This window comes from Narcine bancroftii, chromosome 2, assembly GCF_036971445.1.
Source record: "Narcine bancroftii isolate sNarBan1 chromosome 2, sNarBan1.hap1, whole genome shotgun sequence".
NCBI lineage: Eukaryota > Metazoa > Chordata > Chondrichthyes > Torpediniformes > Narcinidae > Narcine > Narcine bancroftii.
The window spans coordinates 161,073,730-161,096,743 of record NC_091470.1 but is presented as its reverse complement, the minus strand read 5'-3'; the positions used below and the strand labels follow the sequence as shown (position 1 = coordinate 161,096,743).

Genomic DNA, 23,014 nt, shown 5'->3' with positions numbered 1-23,014 from the left:
AAGAATTATTGGAAAAATCAACGATTCTTCCAATTACCTTATGGATGTAGAATCAAAGTTTGGGAGAAGCATTGGAGTTCAGCAAGAATTGCAAAATGCTATTCGATGTTATAAATATATGCACGATGAAAAAAATGATAATTAAATAGACAAATATTTTCTCAAATAAACAATGTTCACTTTATTGCCAATAAAGATCGTTGTCATTTTTCAGTTTTATATATCCCTTTTAAATATTTTATGCATGTGTTGGCATAAGAGTTCCAGGTAAAAGAATAGATAATTATAGGATTGGAACATTAAAGTACATTGTAATAATGCTTTGAACAGTGGGATCTTCTGTAACACTGAACCTGCTTTATAAAAGTTAACTTCTCCAGAAGTAAATTTAAATTTATTAAAATTGCGCTGTCAATAGCCAGGTAATGTATAGCGGTAACATGGAAGTCTGATTCTCTCCTTCACATTGATCATTGGAACATGGAAGTGCAAAGTTGTACTCCCCTTGAGAAGATCACTTTAGTCTTAGGGGTAGATATCGTATGTACGTCGAAATTTGGCAACCTTATTTAGATGACTTAAATTCTTAAGTGGGGAATTCTTGTTGGATTCTGTTGAGGGAGATGACGGACAGAAGATGGCCACGGGCACCAGGTCAATGGCAATGACCCTGGCAGAGTGCTGCAAAAGAAAAGGAAAAGGAGAAATGCAGTAGTTATTGGGGACTCCATTGTCAGGGGTACAGACAGGAGGTTCTGTGAGCCAGATAAGTATACCCGCATGGTGAGCTGCCTCCCTGGTGCAAGGGTATGAGATATCACAAATTGGGTCCAAAATATTCTGAGAGGAGAGGGAGAGCAGCCTGATGTCTTGGTACATATGGATACAAACGACATTGACAAGAAAAGGGAGGAGGTAATGAAAAGGGATTACAATGAGCTGGGACGAAAGCTGAAAGACAGGAACGCTAGGGTGGTGATCTCGGGATTACTACCTGTTCCAAATGCAAGTGATGAAAAGAATGTAAGGATAAGGAAAATGAACGAGTGGCTGAGGTGCTGGTGTACAAGGCAAGGATTTGGCTTCTTGGATCATTTGGATCTCTTTTGGGGAAGACATGATCTTTGCAAGAGGGACGGGTTGCACCTAAATCCAAAAGGTGTCAACATTTTGGCAAGTATGTTTGGTACAGCAGTGGGGCAAGGTTTAAACTAATTTGGCAGGGGTATGGGAACTAGAGTGATAGGGAAAAGGGTAAGGAAGATAAAGTAATGGCCAGTAAAAGTAAAATAGGAAAAGTAATGTTGGGAGGAGAAAGTAAAAAATCAGATGGTGCAGTGAATTTTCGGGTCAATGATAGTCTTAAGAAAATTACAAAGAAAAATAGTGGACAGAAAAATCAAAAGAAAAGGTTACAGAAGTCACTAGATATTAAAAGGACAAAGAGCATGAGGGCACTTTATCTGAATGCCCGCAGTATTAGAAATAAGGTTAGTGAAATTGAGGCGCAAATCGGTACCCATGCCTATGATTTGATAGCCATCACCGAAACATGGCTACAAGGTGACCCTAAATGGGAATTAAACTTTCAAGAGTATCAGGTGGTGCAAAGAGATAGACAGGATGGTAAGGGAGGTGGAGTTGCACTCTTAATCAAAGATAAGCTCCAGGCAGTAGTGAGGAATGATATAAGATCTAAAGAGCATAATGTTGAGTCCATTTGGGTAGAGATAAAGAATAACAAAGGGAAAAAATTATTGGTGGGTGTTATCTTCTTTCTTTGGCTTGGCTTCGCGGACGAAGATTTATGGAGGGGGTAAAAAGTCCACGTCAGCTGCAGGCTCGTTTGTGGCTGACCAGTCCGATGCGGGACAGGCAGACACGATTGCAGCGGTTGCAAGGGAAAATTGGTTGGTTGGGGTTGGGTGTTGGGTTTTTCCTCCTTTGCCTTTTGTCAGTGAGGTGGGCTCTGCGGTCTTCTTCAAAGGAGGCTGCTGCCCGCCAAACTGTGAGGCGCCAAGATGCACGGTTTGAGGCGTTATCAGCCCACTGGTGGTGGTCAATGTGGCAGGCACCAAGAGATTTCTTTAGGCAGTCCTTGTACCTTTTCTTTGGTACACCTCTGTCACGGTGGCCAGTGGAGAGCTCGCCATATAATACGATCTTGGGAAGGCGATGGTCCTCCATTCTTATCTATCGCCCACCAAATAACAATAGTTTAGTGGCACAGGAAATAAATAGAGAGAAAAGTGAGGCATGTAATAATGATACGGCAGTCGTCATGGGGGACTTTAACTTCCACATAGATTGGGAAAATCAAGTTGGTCGTGGGAGTCTGGAAGACGACTTCATAGAATGCATCCGTGATAGCTTTCTTGAGCAGCATGTTAAGGAACCCACAAGAGAAAATGCTCTCCTGGATCTAGTGTAGTGCAATGAGATAGGTAGAGAAAATGATGTAATAGTCAGAGACCATCTAGGAAATAACGATCATAGTATGATTGAATTTCTCATTCAGATGGAAGGGGAAATAGTTGGATCTAAAACTAATATATTATGCTTAAACAGGGGTGACTACCATAGGATGAGGGAGGAATTGGGCAGAGTGGACTGGGAGCACAGGCTAATTGATGAAACAGTTGAGGAACAGTGGAAGATTTTCAAAAAAATATTTTGTAATGCTCAACAAAAATATATTCTGGTCAGGAAAAAGGGCAGCAAGAGAGGGAAAAATCAACCGGGTTAACAAAGGAATTAGAGTATAAAATTGAAGGCGCAGGTGTATAAAGCTGCAAATAGCAGTGGGAAACTGGAAGATTGGGAAAACTTTAAGAGACAACAAGGGGTTACAAAGCGAGTAATAAGAAATGGGAAATAGGATTATGAAAGTAAATTGGCTCAAAATATAAAAACAGAAAGCAAAAATTTTTATAAATATATAAAACGGAAGAGGGTGGCCAGAGTTAACATAGGACCCTTGGAGGATGAGAAAGGAAAACTGCTAGCAAAAAATGAGGAAATGGCCAAGGCATTAAACAAATATTTTGTATCAGTCTTCACGGTGGAAGACACATCCAGCATGCCCAAGTGCGGAGTTAAGCATGCGAATGTTGGGGAGGGCCTTGATAAAATAGTTGTTACAAAGGAAGTAGTGATGGAGAAACTAATGGGACTAAAGCCAGACAAATCACCTGGTCCTGATGATATGCATCCAAGGGTTCTGAAGGAAATGGCAGAAGTTATAGTTGATGCATTGGTGGTCACATACCAAAATTCCTTGGATTCTGGGCAGGTCCCGGCAGACTGGAAGTCAGCAAATGTCACGCCACTTTTTAAGAAGGGATGTAGGCAGAAGACTGGAAATTATCGGCCAATTAGCTTGACGTCTGTGGTTGGAAAAATGCTTGAAGCTGTCATTAAAGATGAAATAGTGAAACTTTTGGAACGTAAGGGTTCAATCTGGCAGACGCAGCATAGTTTTAGAAAGGGAAGATCTTGTTTGACAAACTTGTTAGGATTCTTTGAGGATATAATGGGTGCGGTGGATAGAGGGGAACAGGTTGATGTTGTATATTTGGATTTCCAGAAAGCGTTTGATAAGGTGCCACACAAGAGACTTATCAGCAAGTTACAGGAAAGTGGAGTCTGGGGAAGTATATTGGCCTGGATTGAAAATTGGTTGTCTGACAGGAGGCAGAGAGTCGGGATAAATGGGAGATTTTCAGGTTGGCAGAGAGTGGTAAGTGGGGTGCCACAGGGGTCAGTGTTAGGCCCACAACTGTTCATCATTTACATTGATGACTTGGAGGAGAGGACAAAATGTGGTGTAGCCAAGTTTGCGGATGACACCAAATTTGAGTGGAAGAGCAAAATGTAATGAGGATGTGGAGAGTCTGCAGAGGGATATAGTTAAGCTGGATGAGTGGGCAAAGGTCTGGCAGATGGAGTACAATGTTAGTAAGTGTGAGGTTATCCACTTTGGCTAGAAAAATAAAAGAGCTGAATATTATTCAAAGGGTGAAAAACTACAGCATGCTGTTGTGCAGAGGGACTTGGGAGTGCTTGTGCATGAATCGCAAAAAGTTAGGTTGCAGGTGCAGCAGGTTATTAAGAAGGCAAATGGAATGTTGGCCTTCATCGCTAGAGGAATTGAATTCAGGAGTAGGGAGGTAATGTTGCAACTGTATAAGGTACTGGTGAGACCGCACCTGGAGTACTGTGTCCAGTTCTGGTCTCCATATTTGAGGAAGGATATACTGACTTTGGAGACGGTCCAGAGGAGGTTTACTAGGTTGATCCCTGGGATGAAGGGGTTGACTTATGATGAAAGATTAAATCATCTAGGATTGTATTCGCTCGAGTTCAGAAGAATGAGAGGAGATCTTATAGAAACATATAGGATTATGAAGGGTATGGATAGGGTAGATGGAGGAAGGTTTTTTGAGCTGGCCGGGGAAACTAAAACCAGAGGACACAGTCTCAAGATTCGGGGGAGTAGATTTAGGACAGAGATGAGGAAAAATAGTTTTTCCCAGAGAGTTGTGAATGTTTGGAATTCTCTAACCAGGGAAGTGCCTCTTTAAACATATTTAAAATTTGGTTAGATAAATTTTTACATGATAGAGGAATTAGGGGATATGGGGAGAAGGCAGGTAGGTGGAGTTAGGTCATAAATTAGATCAGCCATGATCGTATTGAATGGTGGAGCAGGCTCAATGGGCCATTTTTGGCCTACTTCCTATGTTCCTATGACTTAAATGCCCAGATTGTAAAATTTATTTTGATCTTTATCAGTTAGTATACTCCTTTTTAGAAATGTAATACTTTTAAAATGATGCGACTCTGTGATGTCGAACCGTGCTTCTGTTTGCCTTATCAGCAGGTAAAATTTGAAGTATTTAGTGTATATTACATTGTTTATGTTATTACATGACCATGAAAAGGAAACTTGAACACCTTGGTTACATGGTACTATTTATTCTGGGCGCCTAACTACAAGATGGAATCAGATAAAAGAGCGCAGAGAAAATTTACTAGGATGTTGCTGAGTCTTCAGGAGTCAAACTACAGGGAAAGATTAAACAGGTCAGGACTTTATTCCTTAGAGCGAAGAAGAATGCGGGGAGATTTGATAGAGGTTGACAAGATTTTATGAGGTACAGACAGAGCGGATGCGAATAGGCTTTTTCCATTTAGATTGGGGGAGATAAATACGAGAGGTCATAATTTTAAACTGAAGGGAGAACATTAGGAGGAAGTTCTTCACTCAGAGAGTGGTGGGAGAGTAGAATGAGCTGCCCGCTGATGTGGTAAATGTGGGCTCAATTGTGTGTGCTTTAAGAATAAATTGGATAGGTACATGGATGGGAGAGGCCTGGAGGGTATGGAATGGGTGCAGGTCAGTGGGACTAGGGAGATGATGGTCAGCACAGTCTAGTGGGGCCGAATGACCTGTTTTCTGTGCTGTAGTGTTCTGTGGTTCTTTGGATCTAAAGGTTCCAAATGGCAAAATGAAGTAGAAACAAGGCTCTTTAATGATTAGATGGGTTGGGAAGGGGGAGGGGCCTTACATGTTTCAAATCTGTCCTTACTGGATGACTCAAACAGCAGTACCGATCTATGCCAACTTTCTGCGGGGACCCCCTTCTACCTTTGAACTTTGTAGCTGACCTCAAATGAAAGCACAAATCTGGGGAATACTCAAGCCCAAAATGCCAGTTATGTATTTTGCCATATAAACTAAGCTGGTTTGATTTGCTGAGATTCCCCAGCTTTGTGGTTTACTTTAACCACAGTGTCTGCAGACCTTCATGTTTTACTTAAGACATGGATCATTTTTTTTTCTCGGTCGTGATTATTTGGAATGCTCATTCTCAACTGCCAGGGAAAGCCAAATTTTCTTTGAAGCAGCTTCTTACTAAGCATAGTTGCTACAAGTAACAGGAAATGGAGCTGCAATTAAACCAGCCGTGATATAAATAAATGGCAGAGCAGGTTCGTGGGATTGTGTTGTCTGCTTGCAATTCATACCTTCACATGATGGCGATGGCTCTAGATGTCAAAGCGAAAGCAGAAATGGGGGAAAGCTGAGTTATCACTCACGTTCTGGTGGACATGACGATATTGAGACTTCTTCTTGCTCCTAGATGGTTGATGAATGAGGCTTAAAGATGCTGGCAATGGAAAGGTGGAGAGGTCTCTTCTTTTTCATCTGATAAAGCTCCTTCTACCAAATTGCACCATTTTCCATCATATAGGCCAATCTAACGCTGCTCTTCATATTACGATCAAAATCTTTTAAAATAGTAATTTTCTTGATGTGGAACTAATTTGAAAGCCTTTTTGTCGGTCATAGTGCTCCAGCATTGGTGGCTTCTTTCACCTCCTGCGACCACTGCCTCTCAAAGTCTTAACAGGGGCTCATTTGAAAGCCCTTTGGCATCTCAATAACTCTTCCACATCATTCAGATCAACTTGAGTTCTGGTCTACTTTGGCATCCCATGAGTGAAGATACAAAAAGAGCACCTTGCTAAACTTGTGAATGATTTGCTTCAGACCCTCAAAACTTGTCTGCACTTGCTGCTTCCCTGGCATGGTGAACGGGTTTGCGTCCATTCCCTTTTACACGGCTTGCCGCTCAGAGGTATTGCAGCCAGTCACTACACATCCATTGAAGTTTTCCAAGGTTTCTGATGACATGTAACAAATGACTGAGGAACTGGAGGTGCTCTGTGATTAGTAAGAGATTAGTTAAAGTGGTAGGTGGGTGGAAAGAAAAAGTTTGAAAACCACTGATTTAATCATATCTAATTGACTCGTTATGTGCACAGTTTCACAACTCCAAAGGAAATGGGCCAATGACAATTCTCAGCAAAATAGTTCAGTAACAATTGGTTCTCAAACTTCTTCTTTCCCACTCACAGACCACCTAAAGCAATCCCTGCTAGTCTGTGAGTGGCAAGAAAAAGGTTGCCCTAGATCAACGATCTTGTGCCATGAGTGGAGGCGCCTGAAGGCGCCGCTGTCGCGGGTGCCGCGCACTGAGCAGGCTGGCCAAGTCTCGCGCGAGCGGGCGGAGTGCGCAGGCTGGCCAAGCCTCGCGAGAGCGGGTGGAGTGCGCAGGCTGGCCAAGCCTCGCGAGAGCGGGCGGAGTGCGCAGGCTCCGGGTTCCGGTGGCCGGGTGAGATACGTCGGGCGACGGCTCAAGTGAGCGCCTCGGGGGCTGATCGCATGCGGCCTTAGCAACCGCGGCTGCCCGATCCCGAGGCCGAGGCAGCCGGCCCAGCCCCAGCCATGCTGGAGGGACTGGCAGCCTGGGTGCTAAACACTTATATTGGCAAATATGTAAATAACCTCAACACAGACCAGCTCTCCATTGCCCTGATGAAAGGTACTTGGAACTTGTGCAACTTGAAGCAGGGCTTCCCTGTCATTCAGCTGTGTTGTGGTGAATATTTAATAAATGCATACTATCACTGAAGCGAGTGTTTAAATATTGAAGCCAACGCAGGTCTTTTTGGGGTGAGGCTGTTGCAGTTTCATGCGAAATACTCATAACCATTGGATTAGTGACCTTGGGAGGTGAATTACTATGCAGACAGTGTGTGCCTTTCAGGAAGGTCCTGCTGGCTGTGATTAGACCAGAAAAAAACGTGCCCTTGGCCTTGCAGATGTAAACCTGCTCATGCTGGATCCAATCTGCTATTTCTTTGTAACCATCTTTTAATTCCTAGCAGACAAGCTTTTGAAATTTCAAAGTGGAAGACCTGAAGCTGGTCTGCTTTAAATTGCATTTCTCTTTCGGGTTCAGGAGGGAAGTTAGCATCTTAATTCCACAGCAAGGCAACTTGTGTCGCTGTTAAATGACGAACAAATGTGTGGGTATAATTATTGTCTGTGTCCCACTTGAGCTCATGAATATCTTGGGAATTCTCACCCTCTGCTTATTTGAATTGCATGCAACATTGTAGCAGTAGATTTATTCTTTATTAATTTGTCCTGTAAAGCAAAGTAAAAATTTTATTCCTGTCATTTTCTTGTGAATATTGAACATTTTGAGCCATGTTTATTGAAGTACTTTTTTTTTTCTGATGCGCGTGCCAAATCTGAGTTGAAATTTGAATATGATCCTTTGGTACACCTTTACATGATATTTCTTACAAGTTGTACAGAATGGAAGAATTTGTGTTTTCTTTTGAGAAAGAAATGTGATCCTTCCATAATTCTTGACTGCACAAAAGTTGAATATTTGAAATGGAAATGTACTAATCTGCATTTATTACATGATTCCTGTGAGATTTGTAAAATCGTCTGAATGCTGTGGCATGACAGAGAGGGTGAATGTGGTTGGTGTAGCGGTTAGCGCAACACTTCTAAGCACCAGCAATCAGGTTCAAATCCCGCACCGTCTGTAAGGAGTTTGTATGTTCTCCCTGTGTCCGCGTGGGCTTTTCCTTGGGTCTTCAGTTTCCTCCCACCCTTCAAATGGTATCAGGGGTGTAGATTAATTGGGTATAATGGGGTGGCACAGACTCGTGGGCTGAGAAGGCCTGTTATCGTGCTGTATGTCCAAATCTAAAATGTTTTGTCAAATAAATTGCTTGTTGGACGTAGACATAGAACAATACAGCACAGTACAGGCCCTTTGGCCCTCGATGTGTTAACCCATATATCCCTTCTTAAAAAATACTAAACCCTCCCTACCCCATAACCCTTTAGTTTATTTTCATCCATGGGTATCTTAAATCCCGCCAATGTTTCAGCTTCCCCAGCAAGGCGTTCCAGGCACCCACAACTTCCTGTGATTTTTAAAAAAACTGACTCCTGATGTCTCCCTTAAACTTTTCTCCCTTAACTTTGTACATATATCCTTTGGTGTTTGTTGATCCTGCCCAAGGAAACAGGTTCTGGCTGTTGGATTCTTCAAGAAAGGGTAAGAGATGTTGAGGTTGGATTTGAGACCTCCAATATCTTGACAGACATCTTGAGAAGGGAGGAAGGATGTGTATGATTATTCCTTTGAAGAGTTAACAAAGTGTATTGTTGTAATGTGAATAACAGTTAATGATTTGTGAGGCAAGGTCAGTAAGTTTGCAGATGGCACGATTGATGGACAGTCTGGACATCTAAAATCTGAAAAGCTCCAAAATCTGGCAAGTGGGGAGAGAGACAGCAGCACGAGTCGAGCAGGCGAAGGGGAGAGACAGGCAGCACGAGTCGGGCGTTGAGGAGGGGTGGGGGGAGACAGACCGGCAGCACGAGTCGGGGGGGTGGGGAGATGGCAGCATGACTGGAAGATGGTGGGAGTGGATATGTCAGCACAATTAGGGTTGGCTTAAATCTGGCTTTCCAAAATTCGGAACACACTGTCCCCCAAGGGTTCAGGATAAAGGATCGTGTACCTGTACTTCCAGAACCCAGATGTGCGTCATTCCAAAATGATCCTCACAATGGTCACAATCCAAATGCAGTATTTTTCTTGCTCTGCTGTTTCTTTAACAATGGCTCCTGATCACACAGTGCCTGTCCCTTTAAGTGTGTCTCTCTTGTGAGTCTTCCCATCTGTGTTCCTGGAAGAGCAACTTACTTCCTCTCTTCTCATCAAAACTAGCAAAGTGGGTGCCAGCTGTACTTCATTGTTGCCCTTCAATTCTCTCCACAGTTGTGCAGGGTTGCAGCTTGATTTAGTAACTCTTAAATTGACAGTCCCACTAAAATGAAATGGGAGCTCGTAATAGGATAATGCCCGCATCTCCAGAGTGAATCTCTGCACCACCTCCAGTTTATCCTTCCTTAAGTTAGGAGACCAGAACTACATGTGAAGCTTCACAAGCACCATAAGATTTTAGGGGTACGCATCTGTTTGGAATGGGTGGATTGTGCCCAACGGACTAACATAGGTGCCAACTGAAAAGGATATGTTATTAAGGTACAGTGTACAAAGTTTGCAGCAATAATAATAGAAATGTATTGATGAAGTAGAGGTGCTTTTCACAGTTTAGAATTTGTAACTGAAGGAACTTTTCTTTGGATTTAACTATGCTTATTTGATCTTGAAGTGCTTAATGTCGATAGTGAGGCCAAAAAAACCACTCTCCATTTCAACAAGCACAAAACTTACTGTTCTTTCTTCTTCTTTGGCTTGGCTTCACGGACGAAGATTTATGGAGGGGTATGTCCACGTCTGCTGCAGGCTCGTTGGTAACTGAGAAGTCCGATGCAGGACAGGCAGGCACGGTTGCAGCGGTTGCAAGAGAAAATTGGTTGGTTGTGGTTGGGTTTTTCCTCCTTTGTCTTTTGTCAGTGAGGTGGGCTCTGCGGTCTTCTTCAAAGGAGATTGCTGCCCGCCGAACTGTGAGGCGCCAAGATGCACGGTTGGAGGCGAGATCAGCCCACTGGCGGTGGTCAATGGGGCAGGCACCAAGAGGTTTCTTTAAGCAGTCCTTGTATCTCTTCTTTGGTGCACCTCTGTCTCGGTGGCCAGTGAAGAGCTTGCCATAGAACATGATCTTGGGAAGGCGATGGTCCTCCATTCTGGAAACGTGACCCACCCAGTGCAGTTGAGTCTTCAGCAGCATGGATTCGATGCTTGCGGACTCTGCCAGCTCGAGTACTTCAATGATGTTGGTGATGAAGTCATTCCAATGACTGTTGAGGATGGAGTGGAGACAACGCTGGTGGAAGCGTTCTAGGAGCCGTAGGTGATGCCAGTAGAGGATCCATGATTCGGAGCCGAACAGGAGCGTGGGTATGACAACGGCTCTGTACACGCTGATCTTTGTGTGTTTCTTCAGGTGGTTGTTTTTCCAGACTCTTTTGTGTAGTCTTCCAAAGGTGCTATTTGCCTTGGCGAGTCTGTTGTCTATCTCTTTGTCGATCCTTGCATCAGATGAAATGGTGCAGCTGAGGTAGGTAAACTGGTTAACCGTTTTGAGTTCTGTGTGCCCGATGGAGATGTGGGGGGGCTGGTGGTCATGGTGGAGAGCTGGCTGATGGAGGACCTCAGTTTTTTTCAGGCTGACTTCCAGGCCAAACATTTTGGTAGTTTCCGCAAAACAGGACGTCAAGCGCTGGAGAGCTGACTCTGAATGGGAAACTAAAGTGGCATCGTCTGCAAAGAGTAGTTCACAGACAAGTTGCTCTTGTGTCTTGGTGTGAGCTTGCAGGCGCCTCAGATTGAAGAGACTGCCATCTGTGCGGTACCGGATGTAAACAGCGTCTTCATTGTTGAGGTCTTTCATGGCTTGTTTCAACATCATGCTGAAGAAGATAGTAAAGAGGGTTGGTGCGAGGACGAAGCCTTGCCTCACGCCGTTGTCAATGGAGAAGGGTTCAGAGAGCTCATTGCTGTATCTGACCCGACCTTGTTGGTTTTCGTGCAGTTGGATAACCATGTTGAGGAACTTGGGGGGGCATCCGAGGCACTCTAGTATTTGCCAAAGCCCTTCCCTGCTCACGGTGTCAAAGGCTTTGGTGAGGTCAACAAAGGTGATGTCGAGTCCTTTGTTTTGTTCTCTGCACTTTTCTTGGAGCTGTCTGAGGGCAAAGACCATGTCAGTAGTTCCTCTGTTTGCGCGAAAGCCGCACTGTGAATCTGGGAGGACATTTTCGGCTGTACAGTAACAGTAAATGTACAGTATTACAATTTGTGTAATTGTTTTACTGCAGGTGCTGTTGAATTGGAAAATCTCCCTCTGAAGAAAGATGCCCTCAAAGAGTTGGATTTACCTTTTGAGGTGAAAGCAGGTCAGCAAAAACATTGCCTTTTTCCAGATGGAGTTTATACAAATGCATATATTTTGTTGATGGCTAATGAATATCTGGGTATCCAGTTTCAGTTTTGTTTTGTAAGTTGTGGAATTTTCAACTTTTGAAATAAGAAAACTAATGTTGATTGGTGTAATTATTAAAAACTAAATTTGGGGAACCATCTTCTCAAGCTACTGTTCTACAGGTCTTTGGTCTTGTTGGGAGATGACTAGTAGAGAAAGGGTTGAGGGATCATTGTGAGTTTTTTTTTAGAAAGATTGCCAGTTACAGGGTCAAAGTTATAGGGAAAGGTTAAAAAAGTTGGGTCTTTATTTTTCGAGCATAGAAGAATGAGAGGAGATTTGATTGAGGTATTTAAAAATATTAGGGGTATAGATAGAGTTGATGTGGAGAGGCTTTTTCCTTTTTTCTAAAAAAAAATAGGGGAGATACAAACAAGAGGACATGAGTTGAGAGTTAGGGGACAAAAGTTTAGAGGAAACATGAGGGGGGGACTTCTTTACTCAGAGAATTGGGGGGGGGGGGGGGTGTGGAACGAGCTTCCAGACAAAGTAGCAGAGGCAGGCTCGAGATTAGCATTTAAGGTGAAGTTGGATGGGAAAGGAATGGAGGGTTGAGTGTAGGTCAGCAGTTCGGCATGGACTAGAAGGGCCAAGTTGGCCTGTTTCTCTGTTATTGTTATATGTTCAGCTCTGGATTTTAAAGGTTAAAATCAGCACCATCCATTCCAGTGAACCCAGGATCAGGAGAAAGAGCTCTATATTAAGCATATTTGCACATTTTCAGGTTTTATTGGGAAGATAACATTGCAGATCCCATTCTATCGGCCTCATGTGGAACCTTGGGTAATTTCTATCTCTCGACTCCATCTGATTGGTGCACCAGTTAAACAAGCTGACTTTGATGAAGAAACTGAGCGCTCACAAGAAAGGGAGAGAAAATCTGCTTTGCTGAATGATCTGGAAGAAAAATGGAAGGTCAGTGTCTTAGGAACGTAAATTAAAAGCCCTTTTGATGTGATCAGCAATATAGTAACAAGTAGATTCTGCTGAAGCTAATGAATTTCAACAAAAAGCCGAACTTGAGCTCCGTCTGACTCAATAAATTGTTGACTGGTTGATGTGGCTTTAATAATGATGTGCACTGCATGGCGGAATTGATTCTCATCTTTTAATTTGCTTCACAATTCCTTTTAATAGTGAGCAATGACGGAGAAAAATATTAACGGAGGTTTCTGATTTCAGAGCATTGCAGCTTTGTGTGCCTGAAGCTGAGAATCTGTCACATTTCCAAGAATGAATTGAGTGTTCTAAGAAAAGGTTTTTTGCCTGAGTGGTACGGTTAGTGTAGCGGTTTGGCAGGAACCAGGGTTCGAATCCCACACTGTCTATAAGGAGTTTGTATGATCTCCCTGTGTCTGCATGGGCTTCCTCCGGGTGCTCTGGCTTCCTTCCACCTTTAAAAATCGTACCAGTAAAATTGGATATATTTGCGCAGCGTGGTCTCTTGAGCTGAAAGGGCCTATTGTCATGCTGTATGTCTAAATGTTAAATAAATAATTTACATTAAAAGAAAATTAAAATATAGGTGTATTTGAGAGAACATTTTAACAGAGCACGTGAGATACCACACACTGCAGTTTGCCCATACTGACATGAATCCACGAGAAGCAAAAAGAAAATGTGTTCATCCAGTCCAATAATCCTGATGCTGCGATTCATACATGGCATTAACTCTTCTTTGTCATGTCAAGTGCAGTGCGAATTTTAAAATAATATAGTTGGGATAGTGGGGAGATCTGGAGGTGAAAGGAGTCTCTCGGTTAATTTAGGAAAAAGCTCCTAGAATACTCTGACTTCTGTAGAAAATTAAGCGAGTTGGCGATGACCTCTGCGACTGGATCACGTCAACAGAACCCGATTGTCTTCTGCGTTGGTGACACTTAAAATCGTGCCTTGATGGAAGATGCTGAACCAAAGTATTAACTGACTATTTCCAATTTAGGGACACTGCCTGACCTGTTGACTCTCTCCAGATTCCCTGTTTGCTCTAGATTCCACCATCTGTAGTTTTTTGTCTCTCAAAATCATGTACAGTCATTCATAAATGCTTACAGTGAATCCATACCTGCTTTATTGTTAACAATCTGTTTTCAGAAGTAATCCTTTTGAATAACCAATCTGTCCACAATTTCTGCTGCTTCTATTACATTAAAACTCCTTAAAGTTAAATTGTTTATTTTCGAAATGTACACTGAGAAAGTGAACTGCATTGATTTGCCTGCTATGCAGGCAAGGCAACTCATTTGTAAGTACAACAGCTAATGAAAAATAAATCCAAAGTGCAGAATATAGTGTAACATAGCATTGCAGTGAAAAGTCGAGTTAAAATGGTGCAAAGTCCTTGAGGAGGTAGTTTTGTGAGGGCAAGAGATCATCTTTTATCTATTGAAGGACCTTTGAAGAGTTTAATAACAGCGGGAAAGAAGCTGTCCATAAATCTGATAGTAAGTATTTTCAAACTCTTGTACCTTTAGCTGGACAGGAGCAGGAAGAAGAGAGTATGACCAGGATAAGATAAGTCGTTATTATGTTGGCTGCTTTTCCAAAGCAGTAAGGTCTATCCTCTTCTTAAATGTTAGCCAGTTTTTTTCAACTGTTTTAGCATTTGAGGACCTGTCAGTTTAGTGGTCTGAAAATTTTCCAGATGCTCAATAATGCAAAACCAGACATGGTAATTTGGTTGAGCCGCTGTAAAGAAACAGGAATGTATTTCAGTATTTAATATCATCTTAGCAGTGCTTCCCAACCTTTATTGATTTAATAATAGATATTCAATAACTGTATTAAAATATATGACAAGCTATGCCCAAGCTTCTTGTTTATCTAGATTAGCCCACTCTGTTTTTCCCATTCCTGGCTCCTCAAGTGCACTTTTGTATCATCTCTATGTACTGCCAGTTCATATAACAGATTTGTCTGGAAAACTCACAAAGATAGCGAGAAGCATGAGGTAAAGGAGTGATCCTTCTAGGACTTGACTAATAGTTTTCCCTAGTGAAACATGGCAATTAATGGCCCTGGTTTTGTAGTCAGTGGTGAACCAGCAGTGCTTAAATATGACATACAAATGAAGTACACATTTAAGCTTCTGGATTTGAAGTGCACATTTGAACTTGACATCTTGATGAGGGGCTCAAGCCCGAAACGTTGGTGATATATCTTCACTGTTGCTACATCAAGGCACTGTTTGACCTGCTGAGTTTCTCCAGCATTTGTGTGTTTTTTCACTTAACCACGGTGTCAGCAGAATCCTGTGTTTTACCTTTGAACTTCTGCAGATTCCTCTGGCATCAGCTTTGTTCCCAAGTTGCTCACTTCTCATTGGGAAGGCCCTTTGAAGCTACAGAGCCTTTCAAGTGTTAATAGGGGAAGTATATGGTTGGATGTTGCTCCTCGAATTAGTTCAGCCTTGGAAAGAGCAGAACAAAATATTTATAGTCGCTAAACCACCTTTTTGACTTAATGTTGATAGAAATTGTCATAACATTTACTTTCCTGAAATGTATAAAATTCTAAACAGTAAAAAAAATTCAAACAATTAAAAATTCTTTAAAAAAAGAAGAGACCCAACACTTGTGAAACACGTAAGTCGGCAGATGCTGTGATTGGAGTAAAAACACACTGAAATGCTGGAGGAGCTCATCCAGTCTTTTCACCGTCCGTAAAAAGCAAAGGTATATTGCTGACCTTTCGGGCCTGAGATATTGCCTCATTCTGCTTGTTCCTTGAAGATGGGCTCAGGCCCGAGAGGTCACCAATATATTTTTGCTTTTTACGGACGCTGAAAAGACTGGATGAGCTCCTCCAGCATTTTGATGTGTTTTTTCATTTATAAGCAAAAATACTTCAGTGTGCAGACTCCCAAATAATTGATGCAATTTTAGACTATGTTGATAGAGTGCATTTTTGAAAATACTGTAAATCCAAAATTGTCATCAGTCACGTGGGTAAAGATCGGCAGATGTTAATAAGGAGAAACTGAAGGGACTCACAAATGCTGGAGGGCATTTTGTGTTGCTCCAGTTTTCCAGCATCTGTGGTCTCTCTTGTTTACCTCCTGGACTCAGAAGGTCAAGCAGGATCCATGAAAGGAAGTGATCAGTGTAGTGCGCGTCGAAAGAACCAAAGACTTGTTGATCCAAACCAAGGCTTTTAATAACTAAAAGACTGGAGCCTATCACAAGTAGGTCGACCAGTCCAGAATGACCTGGTCTGGCTAGGAGCAATCCTTTATGACCTGCCAGTAGGTGTGGCTACACTCTCAGCCAATCACAGTCAACCTGCACTACCATCTGTACAAATGTACATATACATATTGGTGATAGAATCTGTGCTATCAGTCAGTCAATGTTTCAGTTTAAGACTCTTCCAAAACCTAAAGATTGGCAGATGTATGGATAAAGCGGAGAACCGTCTACTTGATTTGGCCAATAATTATCTCTTCCCTGTGTAAAAAGCATTGATTTACTTAACCACAGCAAAATGGGTTCGAATATCCACCAACTTGCCACAAACAATGTAAACTCTTTGTTGAGCCGTGACAACTCTTTACAGGTCCCATATATTGATTGAACCATAGCTTTGTTTAAGAATGAGAAACGTGAGATCCTTGTTTTTATAGTCCATGTTTGACTGCATTTTTACTTTAGAATTATACTTCTTGTCTTATCCTTGCTTTCAATTTCATAGAGATTTCAGATAATCGAAATTTAGATATCCAATCTTTGGATTCTTTCCTCTTTCTCTGGATTTTGTTGATCTCTCATAATTGTAATCTGACCTGCTAAGTATTTTCAAATTTTATTTCAAGCTTCCAAAATACATCAATTCAAAATCATGTACATTACATTTTTGCTCTTTTTCCCCCATTTCACAATTGATCTATGACCTCTTGAAATAAGTTAATTATTCTTACCTTGATTGTACTTTTGATTTGTTTTATAATCAACTGCAGCTTGTGAAATTCTGCTCTCTATGGCTCTTCACATCAATATATTAAAAAAATTCAAAGTCCTTACACAAACCATTGACGAGCACATATGCATGCTTTCCTTCTATCTAAAAAACAACTTTCCATGATTATTTACTTTATTTCTTCATCAATTTTGTATCAATATGGCAATTGAACCTTCATGGTTTTATTTATTGATATCGCTGTTAATATTTTAAATTCAGACATACAGCACAGTAACAAGCCCTTCCGGCCCATGAGCCCCTGCTGCCCAATTACACCCAATTGACCTACACATTTTAACAGTGGGAAGAAACCAGAGCACCTGGAGGAAACTTTTGCTGGTCACGGGGAGAATTTACTCTATATAGAGAGCACTGGATTCGAACGCCGTTCGCTGGCACCACAGTAGCCTTGTGCTATCCGTTTCGCTAACCATGCCGTCTTTGACGCTAACCCACCGCCCATTCAGCTCTTGAAATTAACTTGTTCATATGGATTAATGTGAAATTTAATTTATGGCTTCTCAAACTTGCTTTGCCATTTAGTAAGATCATGGCTGATCTAATCTTGCCTTAGTTTAGCATTTATACCCTTGATGAGACTGCAGTGTGTGGGTTTTTGTGGAAGGTTTAATAAACGTGAACTAAATTCACTTGTCACATGAATTGGAAACTGTTAAATGAATATCAAGGATATTGCAAAAGTTTGCTAGGAGTTGACAGCATTTTTGTCAAAAAAGTAGTGGAATTTATCACAAACAAGGTGTGTGGGCAAACATTTTTATATATAGTTATTACATTATGAAATGCAATTCCTTACATCTGGTGAGAATGAATTGGCAGCAGAAACCGAAACCATTACTTAAAGAAGAAAACTAATTAAAAAGTACGGTGTTTTGAATAGGTAGCATTTTTTTTGCAGCATAAACTTGTATCTTTGCTTTCAAGCAATTGATCTCCTGGATAAAATTTCAATGAATGTCTAATGTACTTACTTCTCCTGTCCTTGAGGTATATTTAAATTGAAAGGTTAACCTTTGTTTCAGAGAGACCAACAGCAGAAAGGGGAATCTTACTGGTATTCAGCTACTGCTTCCATAGTTACCAGAATTGTGGAAAATGTGGAGGTGAGTTGAAAAAAAATGGTTATCATTTAATATGAAAGTTAACATACAAACCTTTGCTTTCAAGGAAACTGATCCACTGAAGTCATTTTCGAATGCACAATTCTAATGGTGCGGAGTTGTAATAGTAAGAAAGTGAGCTATAAGTTTGTTGTATGTATGTTAAAAACAGAATCTTTCTGGTTTGAATAGAGGCGTTGCCTGAGTTGCTATCTATTTAGGGGATGTCAACATGTCCAGAATTTATTTCCTATTCCAAGCTACTCTGAGAGGCCATTGATAAACGCTTCTTGAGTTGGTGCAGTTTCCACAGTAAAAGAAGCTCTTGCAGCATTGTTTGGTAGCAATTTCCAGTATTTTAATCAAACAACAAAATATTTCCAAAACCGGCTTTTGTTTGACATGAAAGTGAACTTAACGGTGATGGTCCTTGTCCTTCCTTAGTGCTCATTGTGATGTTCTATGAAAGAAGCATTGCTTCAGTAGATCAAGCAGATGAAACACACTGCGACTCCTAGGTGCCTGTGTTGGAAGCACAAGATGGGTAGAGGGAGCATTGCTTGGATGCTGTTGAGTTTTATTTGTGATCCACTCACATGAACAAGTAGAAAATTGCTGAGTTTTCTTCTTTATAACCTGAGCTGTTGATTGTGGAACAACTCTCAGAAGTCAGACAGTGAATCCTTTTGCAAGAAGTGATGTATTGGTTGGTGCCTATTTTTGTTCCCTGTCTCTGTGCCTGTGACCTGTTCCCAGTACAGTCCAACTCCGATTATCTAAAATGGTCAGGACTGGACCTATTTCGGATAAATGATATTTTCGGTTAACTGGTCAATTTTTTTTAAAGTAGCCCTAGTAGCAACAGCAAATCACTTGTAAGAGTGTTTCAACAACAAGCAAACAACAAGGGAAGGCTTTTAAAGCACGAAATAATGTTTAATTCTCACCAAAAAAAAACCTGCATATAAAGATAAATCCAACACCAAAATCCAACATTTTTTCAACCTGTGATGTGAGTTCGGCTTTGAAAAAATTTCAGGTAACTTAGGATTGATTCCTGATTGTTTCAGATATCCTCACTTACCCAAAAATATTCAGAGGAAAAAAATGGCATCATTTTGGCTTTGAAATTCTTCAGTTAAATGAGGATTTCTGATTTTTCTGAAATCCTCATGTCTCCAAAAAAAATTTTTGGAGCCGAACAGACTCCAGGTCCAAAAGTTTTTTGGTTAACCGGGGATTTTGGATAATTCAATTTTGGATAATCAAAGTTGTACTGTATTTATAATGCTGCATTGAGTAAGGAACTCCCCAAATTCTTAATCATGGGAATGGTATTGGGAGATGGATTCTCATTGGAAATCAACTTTTGGACAGGTGGTCTGGGACCTGTGTGGCCTTCATGCTTCAGGCCTGAGGTTTCAGGCTTGAAACCTCAAGCCTGAACATTGCCCAGACCTTGCTGAATAGTTGAGAATGGAGCGTTCATCAGCAACAAGTTGGCTGTGGAAAAGATAACTGATGAAGCAGTTATGGTTGATTGGACCAAGAACCTTGTCCTGATGAAATCCTATAGCTGAGGTGATTGATCATCTCTTGGATGCCACACTTGATCAATGATGCCTTGAAGTCACATCAAAGTGCTTTATCTCTGGAATTCAAACCAGTTTGTCAATGAGTGGTTCAAGATTGTTACAGGAACAAGTCTAAAGTGTTTCTGACTGAATCTAAATGAAGCATTCTGTGAATTTGTTAGAATAGCCTTTCCTTCCATTACAAATGATTAAGAATAAGGCGTTGATATGGGAAGTGGACGGCCTATGTACGTGGATAGGATCTGGCTGGCTGCTAATCTTTTAGTTTGGTTAAAGGTGCTGCTAAATCTGATGAAAAGTCTTAAGTTATTGTATCCTTTGGTTTTCCTAATCTCTCTACTGTTTTCATATTGACTAAAGATTGGCTGTTATTATGACAGGATCCTCAGGAAGAGATTGAAATTAATCCATTTAGGTGCTTGGAAATGTTGCAGCTTTTTTGAAAAAAGAATAATGTGTTGAGCTCTCTGTCATTGAAGATAATGATGCTCATTAACCCTTCTCCTATTAATATTTTCATTGTCCATATCCATTCACCTCAGAAGAGGGTAAAATTTGAGATTTTATTTGATTCTCTCAGTCAGAAACTTGGACTGAGATTTTGTGTGTGGAATCTCCAGTAGTCTTCAGTGCAATTACCATTAAATTTCTTGGATTCTTCTGCCTTATTTTATGAACCAATTTTATCTTGCATAAGATGTTAACTCTGCCCTGTATGAAATTGTAATACGTCTTTGGATACTATTTAATTACGTTTGTGCGTGGATTTGTTTAGAATGCCGTGCATCCTGCTGCTTTACAGCGACAAATGTTATAGAAGCTGGAGTAGGCCCTAGTGCAAGATCACTGATCTGAAAAGCGAGTTCTCTTTCTTTTGCAGCTAAATGTTCGAGATGTCCATTTGCGTTTTGAGGATGATCTCACCATCCCTGAACACCCATTTGCTTTTGGGATCTGTATCAAGAGCATGTCTGTGCAGAATGCAGAAGACGAGTTGGTAAGTTCAGCATGGAAGAATACAAATATGTGCATGACTTCTAAAAGTGGCTTTAAACCATAAGGTATGCTACAAACCATCTTGTAGGTAAATGCAAGTTAAATCTGAATGCATTATATCTATTTAGCTTATTGCAACTTCTATTTTCAGTGTTCTCATTGATCCTCTGGTGGATGGACATGCTTTTCTAGTTTATCAGTCACATTCATGCCATAATTTTCAACAGACCAATCCGTTTCAGAGGAGACACTTCTATTTATTTCTCGGCAATAGCGAACAACTGGCCTCCCTTGCAAGGGCAGCTAATATTTGGAGTTTGGAGAAGCAGCTAGACAGGCAGGCAAGATAAACTTGAAAAGACCCATCGGGTTAAGTAGATACCTGCTCTCTTAGAAGATGGCTATGCACAAGACTGGATTTGCATTTGAGTTCTGAACTTGGTGCTTTATATGTATTACATAATCCTGATATCCAAGATTTGTTGTCAACTTAATGGTGCAAAACTTTGCAGTGTATTAATGCAGAAATCTGAAATGAGTTACAAATTTAAAAATGGAATATAAACTTCTATTTTTTTTTGTGATATCTTGTTTGAGAAAATGTCATAATGGAATGAAGTTGCCTTCTACAACTAAGTGTACTGTATTTTGTAGGCCTGCTTCAACCTATTATAAGACACGATACCAAAAATAGTTTGCACTAGCAGTTACTCAATTTTGCAATAAGCAATACAAATCAGATCAAACATAATGTAACTATAAAGTCAGTGGGAGAAAGAAAAGAATTGTTTATACCCAGCAAGTAGTGCTTGAGATGCTGATGAACTATTAATAGGAAATCCTCAGCACTTTGGAGATAGGAAACAGATTACAAATTTCAATGTAACTCCCATATAGGGCGACCCTTGAAAAAATTTTCACCTTTAAAAACAGGATCGTCCTATACAAAAGGTCTAAAATCTATGCCTTGACGATGAAGTCTCAACACCACCACCATCTCCCTGCCGGTCCCAACAAAACCTCGCTCATGCCCTGTTAGTTATTTGCAAAGTCTCAGGCTCCTCTGTGGGGTCCATGCACCTGGTCCTACTGCCGTCTTCTCTGTACAGGCTTCGGTGAAACACGAAAGTCTGCAGATGCTGGGATAGTAATAAAAACACACAGAAATGCTGGAGGAGCTCAGCTAGTCTTTCAACATCCAGAAAACAGACATATTACTGTTGTTTTGGGCCTGAGCCCTTCGTCAAGGAATAAGCAGGAATTCTCAGAATACAATGCTGGCTGGGTGGAGAAGTCTAGACCAACAAAAGGTGTTAATTGGATATGATATTGATTATGTCTGTGTGAAAGGAGACAGGGAAAAGAGAAAGAGCTGGGGAAAGGTGCCGGGGAGGGGGGGGAAGAAGAACTGATGGGTGTTTAAGGAAAGCCAGAGAAATCAATATTAATGCCATTTGGTTGGAGTGTTCCCAGTCAGAAGATGAGGTGTTGTTCTTCCTACATTGTGCGGGTGGTCTCAGTTTGGCAGTTCATGAGATGTGGATAGACATGATTGCATGCCCTGGAATACAATGTGGAATTGAAAAGGGTGACCAGGACGAGGACTTCCATGTCAGATCACCAGGGAAGTCCTCCTTCAAACAATGTGGCTTTCCCTCTACTACCATCAGCTTGGCCCTCACCCACATATCCTCATTACCCGCACATCTGCCCTGGCAACAAAGACAGGATTCCTCGTCCTCACCTATCACCCCACCAGCCTCCGCATCCAACACATTCTCCTCCACCATTTCCGCCATCTATTATGTGATCCTACCACTAGACACATATTCCCCTCTTTGCCTTCTGCAGGAACACCTCCCTCCTCACCAATTGTCCCCTTGGTACCTTTTCCTGTGACTGCAGACGATGCTCCTCTTGCACCCACACCTTCTCCCTAACCACCATTTGGGGCCCCAAACTGTCCTTGCAAGTGAAGCAACATTTCATTAGTGAATCTGAAGGCACCTCTGCTCTGTCTGCCATAATAGCGTGGAGCTTCCAGTGGCCAGCCACTTCAATTTCCCATCCCATTGCTGACATGTCTGTCCATGTCTCATGCACTGTCAGACTGATACCACCCGCAAATTATAGGAAAAACACCTCATCTTCCAACTGAATACGCACCAACCAGATGACATGAATATCGACTTCTCTGGCTTTTATTTAAAACCCTTTCCCTCTTACTTCTTTCCCTGTTGTCTTCCCCCAGTTTTTTCTCCCTCCGTTTTCCCCGTCTCCTTTCACTCAGACGTAATCAATTTTCATATCCAATGAACACCTTTTGGTCTGGATTCCTCTCCCAGCCATCATTGTCTGTATTCTGAGATTACCTGTTTTTTGCTCATTCAGGCTCAAAACATCGGCAATATACCTTTGTCTCCTGTGGACTCTGAAAGACCAGATGAGTTCCTCCAGTATTTGTGTGTTTTTACTGTACAGGCTTTAAACAGCCTGTAACAGGAGCTGACAGTG

General features: G+C 41.4%; 1 protein-coding gene and 1 long non-coding RNA gene across 9 annotated transcripts in view; one reads left to right on the top strand and one right to left on the bottom strand.

Moving 5' to 3' along the window:
* The first annotated feature begins 7,169 nt into the window (after nucleotides 1-7,169).
* The window catches only part of vps13d (vacuolar protein sorting 13 homolog D), a 234,188-nt gene continuing 218,343 nt past the window's right edge, over nucleotides 7,170-23,014 (top strand). For 4 of the 7 annotated variants that reach the window (XM_069918981.1, XM_069918980.1, XM_069918987.1 and 1 more), the window contains exons 1-5: nucleotides 7,170-7,391; nucleotides 11,669-11,746; nucleotides 12,557-12,747; nucleotides 17,832-17,912; nucleotides 20,385-20,501. In XM_069918981.1, coding sequence (XP_069775082.1) covers nucleotides 7,295-7,391; nucleotides 11,669-11,746; nucleotides 12,557-12,747; nucleotides 17,832-17,912; nucleotides 20,385-20,501 — 564 coding nt within the window. In that variant the 5' untranslated portion in view covers nucleotides 7,170-7,294. Of the gene's footprint in view, nucleotides 7,392-11,668; nucleotides 11,747-12,556; nucleotides 12,748-16,149; nucleotides 16,433-17,831; nucleotides 17,913-20,384; nucleotides 20,502-23,014 lie in introns of those variants that run through there. The other 3 variants (XM_069918984.1, XM_069918983.1, XM_069918985.1) reach the window with 3 other exon arrangements.
* On the bottom strand, nucleotides 12,551-16,026 carry LOC138754557 (uncharacterized). 2 transcript variants are annotated; one of them, XR_011351823.1, is made up of 4 exons: nucleotides 15,825-16,026; nucleotides 15,095-15,240; nucleotides 14,301-14,520; nucleotides 12,551-12,729 (listed from the first exon to the last, which is right to left on the bottom strand). It is a non-coding gene; the product is annotated as an uncharacterized lncRNA (long non-coding RNA). The 2 variants fall into 2 exon arrangements; XR_011351822.1 differs by lacking the exon at nucleotides 14,301-14,520.